The 7,406-nt window shown below is 59.9% G+C and overlaps 1 protein-coding gene across 1 annotated transcript in view; it reads left to right on the top strand.

The window, feature by feature from the left end:
• Nucleotide 1: 1 nt before the first annotated feature.
• SLC6A2 (solute carrier family 6 (neurotransmitter transporter), member 2) overlaps nt 2-7,406 on the top strand; it is a gene marked incomplete at both ends in the record, with an annotated part of 25,377 nt that continues 17,972 nt past the window's right edge. Inside the window, 2 exons of the mRNA XM_005865283.1 lie at nt 2-188; nt 7,048-7,179. Of these exons, the coding sequence (XP_005865345.1) occupies nt 2-188; nt 7,048-7,179 (319 nt within the window). The remainder of the gene's footprint in view (nt 189-7,047; nt 7,180-7,406) is intronic.

Here is a 7,406-nt window from a genome sequence, read left to right as displayed (position 1 = left end):
GGCCGCGGAGCTGCTGGTGGTGAAGGAGCGCAACGGGGTGCAGTGCCTGCTGGCGTCCCGCCGGAGCGAGGAGCCGCCCCGGGAGACCTGGGGCAAGAAGATCGACTTCCTGCTGTCGGTGGTGGGCTTCGCGGTGGACCTGGCCAACGTGTGGCGGTTCCCGTACCTCTGCTACAAGAACGGCGGCGGTGAGCCCCGCGGGCCGGGGGTGTGGACTGGGGACGCTGCCTGTGCAGCAGTGGCTGGGAGAGGGCCTGGGATACACACCCAGGGGAAGAGGAAGCGCACGGGCAAGTTTGGGGCGCAGGCAGGGCTCACAGAAAAAGCGTTGGAGTTCCCGGTGGAAGAGGGAAATTGAGGCATGAACTTGGACAGTGACCAGCGCTTGGCTGGAAGGAGGGCATCGGGCACAGGTTGGGTGAGGACCCCTGACGTTTGATGGTCTGCAGGAAGGGGGTGGAGATTTGGAAAGCTCTGGAAGGGGCACCAAAGTGCACAGCAGGTGGCAGCCAGGCACAGGGGGTCCCTAAACCCAGCACCCCAGCTTGAGAGAGGACCGGGCTTCCTGCACTCCGGGGACAAAGAGAACCCCACTCAGGGGTGGTGTTGTTTGGCTGGAGGGGCCAGAGGGCACAGGCCAGGAGGGATCGGGGACTGGGATGGGGTCCTGGCACCATGGCAGCGTGGAGGAGGCCCGGGGCCTGGGAATACAGCCAGGCTCTCTCCTCCTGCTCTGTGCTGGGGGACATACCCCCCTACCCTGGGCTGAGAGCCTAGAGACGAACTGCGGCCCCACACAGGATACTGGGGCCTTTGCTCCTCGGTGCCCAAACCACTCGTCCTGCCCCTTTTGCTGGGATGAGCCAAGGGGTGCCCTGCAGAAAGCCCAGGGGAAATGACGTAGAGGCAGAGGTTGGTGCAGGGGGACCCAGGTCTGGACACCTCTCTATCCACTGGACCATCCTGCCTGGCAGGGACCCTGGCTCAGGACTCCAGGGGGCCAGAGGGGGGCAGGGAGAGGGTTGTGAACTGGGCGTGAGGGCCCGGGACCCCGCTGTTTGCTTCAGTGCATGCGCTAGACACTCGCTTGTCACTCTGGGTGAGAAATGGGACACATGATGCAGACAGAGGTGAACACTTTTGCATGTTGGGCTGCTGGGGGTTTAAGCCCAGGGCCCTTCAGACCCAAGGAGGGAGGACCTGCAGATCCCACGCCGTTTCAGCAGGGACTTGATGAATGAAGGGCAGACTGAGAGACCCTAGTCCAGTGGTCGGCAAACTGCGACTCGCGAGCCACACGCGGCTCTTTGGCCCCTTGAGTGTGACTCTTCCACAAAATACCGGCTCTTCCACAAAATACTGACTTCTGCTCCTGGGCCACGAAGTTTCAATCGCACTGTACGTGGTATTTTGTGGAAGAGCCACACTCAAGGGGCCAAAGAGCCGCATGTGGCTCGAGAGCTGACGTTTGCTGACACGTTTGCCGACCACAGCCCTAGACCGCGCCATCCAGCATGACCTCACGCTTGTCCCTGGGCAGTGGAAGGCTCCATCATGAATCAGCAATCTCGATGGGTTCTTCCCAGGGAGCCCAGAGCTAGGCTCCGGTGGGTCCTCCAGATCACTCCCCCTCCCCGCCTGCCTGCCAGGAGCTGTAGCCGCTACAGGCTTCGCTGCCACAAGTTGTTTCCATTGTTCTAAGTGTGGAAACCGAAAGCAGCCTGGGTCTGGGTGGCCAGGTGGACACATTGGCTGGATGGACATTCTGGAACTTTCCCTGGCACTGTGTGTGCACTTGGCTGTGGCCACCAGCACAGAGACAGTGCCTGCCGTGTGCAAGGTGGCATGCCAGGTGCCCTGGGCACAAGATGGAGCACAGATTCCCATCTTATAAAAATATTTTTTTTTATTGATTTCAGAGAAGAAGGGAGAGGGAGAGAGAGGTAGAAACATCAGTGATGAGAGAGAACCATTGATCGGCTGCCTCCTGCACGCCCCACACTGGGGATCAAGTTCACAACCCAGGCATGTGCCCCGACTGGGAATCAAACCGTGATCTCCTGGCTCATAGGAGCACAGATTCCCATCTTATAAAAATATTTTTTTTTATTGATTTCAGAGAAGAAGGGAGAGGGAGAGAGAGGTAGAAACATCAGTGATGAGAGAGAATCATTGATCGGCTGCCTCCTGCACGCCCCACACTGGGGATCAAGTTCACAACCCGGGCATGTGCCCCGACTGGGAATCGAACCGTGATCTCCTGGCTCATAGATTGACAATCAACCACTGAGCCACACTGGCCGGCAGGTTCCCATGTTGAAGGGACGTGATCGGGAAGCCCCTCGCCTAGGCTGGCTAGCCCTGCCCGCAGCCCATCCCGACTTGTTCGGTCATTTGTCTGTTGACACCTTGAGAGCAGAGACCGTGGTTTGTGTATTTCCGACGCCCGAGATAAGGCCTAGATGCCAGGACTGTGGTAGGGGGTGCCCAGCAAACGTCTGTGGAATGAACGCGTTCATACGAGGACCTTACGCCTCTCCGGGAAGAGCAGACCCGCTGGTGGTACCTCACAAGTGAGGCACCGCTGGGGCTGGGGCGAGATCAGGAGCCGGGTGCTAATGCCCAGCTATGTGCCTTCGGGGGACGCAGCCAGCCTCTGTCTCCTCATCTGTCAAGTGGAAACCATGGTGCTCAACTCAGAGCTTGTTGTGAGGACAGAGTGCACCCCGGGGAGCCAGGCAGGGAGGATGGCCTCCGTCCAGGTCACGGTGCCTCCTCGTTGACATCCTCACGATGACCTGGGAGATGGATGGAGTGGGGGCAAGCACTGCTGCGGGAAGCCTGGAGGTGGGGGGCTGTGGGTGGCGCTCAGCTTCTGGGAACGGGAGGGGCATGGTCAAGCCTTGGGGGGTAGAAGGAGATATTCTAGTTGATGGCGAATGCAAGTGGGGTCACTCAGAAACGCGGTGTGAAGGCTGAAGGACAAGATGGGAGCGGAAAGGGTGGAGAGGCAAGTCGGGGTCTGGCCGTGGAGACCTCGGGCACCAGGCTAGGCTGGGGAGGCATCACCCGTGAATTTCCCTGTCTGGCTAGGATGCCCCTGGTTGGCACAACGCAGCAGGGCAGCTGCCGTCTCCGAGCCCAAGGTGGCTCCTTTTCTAACTTACTCCTCACCCAGCTCTGTTACCCCGGGCGTGGCCCTGCCCCTCTCTGAGCCCAGGTTCTCCACTGCCGCTGGAGGTGAGCTCAGAGGACTCCCAAGACCCACCCCTCTCCTGGCCCAGCGCTGTGCTCCAGCCCGGACTCACCACCCTGTTCGGTGCTGGGATTAACACGGTAACTCTCCGCGGCCAGTGGTCCGTGGTGTCTCAGACAGGAGGCCGCTGTGATGATAGAGGTGCCGTAGGTCAGACCCCTGGCTACTATCTCCTGCATGACCTGCTGGGAGAGATCAGCCAGCTGCTGGAGTACAGGTGTATGGGAGGCTTCCGGTTGGGGAAAGGCACTCTAGAACATTCCAAGGCTCCATCACAAGATTAACACGGTAACTCTCCGCGGCCAGTGGTCCGTGGCATCTCAGACAGGAGGCCGCTGTGATATGATAGAGGTGCCGTAGGTCAGGCCCTTGGCTACTATCTCCTGCATGACCTGCTCCAGCCACCTTCCTGTGGGCCAGCTGCTGGAGTACAGGTGTGTGGGAGGCTTCCCGTTGGGGAAAGGCACTCTAGAACATTCCAGGGCCCCATCACAGCCTTCTCCAGCAGGGAGGCAGTGGGGCTGTCTCCAGGGTTCTCCATCCCCCCTCGGCACCTGTGGGCTTGGGCATGGCCTGTTCCCGGGGGAGGACCGGGCCAGTGGGCTGGGTCCCGGCATCTGCCTCCCTGCAGGGGACGAGGCCACTGGGAACCATCCTTTGCAAGCGACTGCTTCCGTGTGACAGGTCGTGCCGACGGCTCTTTAGGTTCAGACAGACCTGGGTCTGAACCCGGGCCTGACATTTCTGGGAGATGTGGCTTTGGACAAGTCCCTCGTCCGCTCTGGACCTCAGGTTCCTTGTGCAGAAAAGCAGAGGAGCTGTGCCTCCCTGTTGGTGAGGTGTCATGACAGAGAATATATACACAGGACGCCCCACACCGTGTAGGAGCTTGGTAAACGGAGTTGTTACTCTTCGTGTTATTGGTCAGTGATTTCTAACCACGGGCTGGACCCAGGAGTAGGGCAGGGTCCTGCCTTTGGAGGGAGCAGAGCTGATTCTAAGAGGACATAGGCGAAGGGAAATTGATGGGAGTAGTCATGCTTGGGCCTGGGGAATTATTCATTATTCATTAAGAATGGAGGCTGGGCGTCGCTCTGTATTCCGACAGCGGAACCCTGTCTCGCTGTCGTCTCCTCGCCCAGAGAATGGGGACTAACGTTCCCTCCACCATTCATGGGGCCCCATGGGGTCCTGGGTCCCAAATGGGGTTCCCCTCCTTTCCCAAGTAAGTTCCAGGTCTCGGGTACCCACAGCCCCATAGGGACTCTCTTGGCCAAAATAGCTGGGGTTGTTGAGGCCAGGCAGGAGGTGGTGGCCGGTGCCGGGGGCAGCAGTTTGCAAACTCAATGCCCTCACCGCTGGCCTGGCCGTCAGGGTGCTGTCTACACCCGGAACTCGGCAAGCCAAGTTCAGTTCAGATGCCCACGAGCCAGCCAGCTGGGGTGGCCCTTTGCCTGACAGGTGTGCAGCAGTGAGACGCGTACTAGGGGCTGGAGCTGGGACCTGGGGTCGAGGTCACCAGCATGATTTGGCCCGTGGCTCTGAGCTGGCCCAAACGTCTAGAGGGGCCCTTCCCAGCAAGATGGGATTTCACGGGGATCAATGTGACCTCCTACCCTGCGGTCCCAAACCCAACTGCCTAGGTCACCGCGTGAGGGGAGAAAGGCCCGGCGCTTTCATTAGCTGCGGGTAAGTCACTGCTGGCATCCGTTTATTTAACCAAAAAGCATTTACAAAAAGAATGCCCATCATGTGCCAGGAATATCAAGATGATGGCCTGCAGTCCAGTTCTGACATTGTCTACTCGCTGTGAGTGGGGAACCCCATAAGGCCGTCCACACTTCAGGTCCCCGTCGCTAACCGGCTGCGAATCGGGGCTTCCCACCGTCCCATCTTCAGATTTGATCATTTGCTTGAACAGCTCAGAGAACCCAGTAAAAACCATGTATTTACATTTACCCGTTTATTAGAAAGGAGACTGATGAGCCGCCAGATAAAGAGGTACATGGAGTGAGGTCTGGAAGGACCCCAAGTACTGCAGCTTCTGTCCCCAGGAAGTCGGGGTGCGCCAACCCCTGGCATGTGGACATGTCCGCCCACCTGGGAGTCCTCCCAGCTCTGTCGTTCGGGGTTTCTGTGGCGGCTTCATCACCCAGACGTGGTCCCTATTCCGTCCATCGCCAGCCCGTCTCCTCCTCAGGGGCTGGGGGGCGGCTGAAAGCCCCCAATCTTCTAATCAGGGCTTAGTCTGTCTGGCGGACCGTCACCATGCAGCAGCCCCCCGAGCCATTTCACCAGAACAGGAGACGCTGCTACCCCCAGAAAATTCCGGGGGGTCTGGGAGCTCTGTGTTAGGCCTTCCTGTTACCCACATCTCGGGAGAGAGTACAAGGGATTTGGGAGCTCTGTGTCAAGAACACGGAGCGGAGAGCAAATACATACATTTCTTATTATGTCACAGGGGCCTGCCCTGGGCCCTGGGCCAGAGAGAGCCCCCCCGAACCCCCTGCTCTCCCCTCCTACTCTTCTCACTGTGGTCAGAGCCAGGCGGGCCGGCCCACCCAGAACACTGCCTCCCGACCCACCACACCCAGGTACCAGGACCTTGGACTTCCCTGCCCAGGCACCCCACCCCCTCCGGCTCCCCATGGCCCTTTTGCCTGGCTCCTTCGCAACATGGACTGTGCGAGACGCTGGCTCAGCCCCAGGCCCGAGGGGAGGCCGGGGCCCACTCTCTGCAGAGGCTGTAGCCTGGCGCCTCTCTGGTTGGAGCTGAGGTGGGGAAAAGGGGGAGCCGGGCAAACGGGGCTCCCCACTGCCGCCACTTTCCAGGGCGGAGACTTATGGAGAGCTGCGGGCTCCAAACTGGAACTTCACACTCGCCCCATGGCCAAGGGCTGGTCATCAAGTCAGGAGGGGAGAACGTGTTTCATTTAGCAGCTGTGGCCTGGCGCATCCTCTTGAATCTGTAGCCGCGAGAGCCTTTGTCCCCCCAGCAGGGTCCCGGCCACCAGCTGGGAAAAGCTGTCTTCTCTTGTTACCTTACTCCCAGTGCACTTGGCCTTCACTGTGCCCTGGGGATGTGTGCGGAGCGGGGAGAACCCAGCTGCCCTCGGCACTGACCCGGGTTTTGTTGGGACTCTCGTGAAAGCCTTGGGCAGAGGTAACCGGGGAGCAGGGCTGCAGGCGCCCGGGAGCCCGGAGAACAGCTCTGTGGGGGGTTTGCTCCTCCATATACGAAGGTGTGGCTGGAACTCAGTTCGGGGAATCGTGCCCTCAGTAGTCTGGGAAGCTGGTCCAGCTAGGTCTCAGGGGACCCTCCCCTCCTTCCCGCAGCCCCTCCCTGGTCACACTCCCTCCCCCACCCCTTCATTCCCCACTGGCCTGGGCCCTCGGCCTCCTGCTGCCCCCCTCCCTGGGGCCTGCATGAAAGGGAAGGTCTGTATTTACAGAAGTTTGGCACAGACCCACCTGTGGCCTCCTCCTGGTGCTTGTGTGTCGAAGGCTGGGAGGGTCCTGCAGGAAACACATCTGTGTAGCTTGGTTTAACCCAGATTTTACTCAATGTGATGACAGCCGCTCGTTATGATATTACCAGGGCCACTACGGTTGTGATTGCCATTGTGATGATTTGCACTAATCGCCCTGCGTATCCCCTATGTGCCTGCCACACAGCCCCCCTCGGGGAGTGGCGGGGCGGGCAGAGGAATGAGGACCTCGCAGCTCTGGGCGGGGCAGGCCCGGGCTGGGCCGGGGCATGTGGGGTCAGGCTCCGCCTCTGTGTCCCGCAGGTGCCTTCCTGATCCCGTACACGCTGTTCCTCATCATCGCTGGGATGCCCCTCTTCTACATGGAGCTGGCTCTGGGCCAGTTCAACCGGGAAGGGGCAGCCACGGTGTGGAAGATCTGCCCGTTCTTCAAAGGTAAAAGATGGGGCTGGGGGCGCCCGAGGTTGACCAGAAACACTTGTGTGGCGCCCCCGAGGAATCTGCCCCAGGGGGGATCCGAGGCAGACACCTCTCCTGTGGGATCCAGTGCGCGCATCCACTGTGCACAGTTACCTGGAGGGCATTGGGTATTTCAGGAGTAGCTTTGGCCTAGAGCAGGGGTGGGCAACCTTTTTGTGAGTGCGTGCCAAAACCAGCTAAAC

Source organism: Myotis brandtii, unplaced genomic scaffold, assembly GCF_000412655.1.
Source record: "Myotis brandtii unplaced genomic scaffold, ASM41265v1 scaffold2022, whole genome shotgun sequence".
NCBI lineage: Eukaryota > Metazoa > Chordata > Mammalia > Chiroptera > Vespertilionidae > Myotis > Myotis brandtii.
This window is presented reverse-complemented; position numbering and strand designations above follow the sequence as displayed.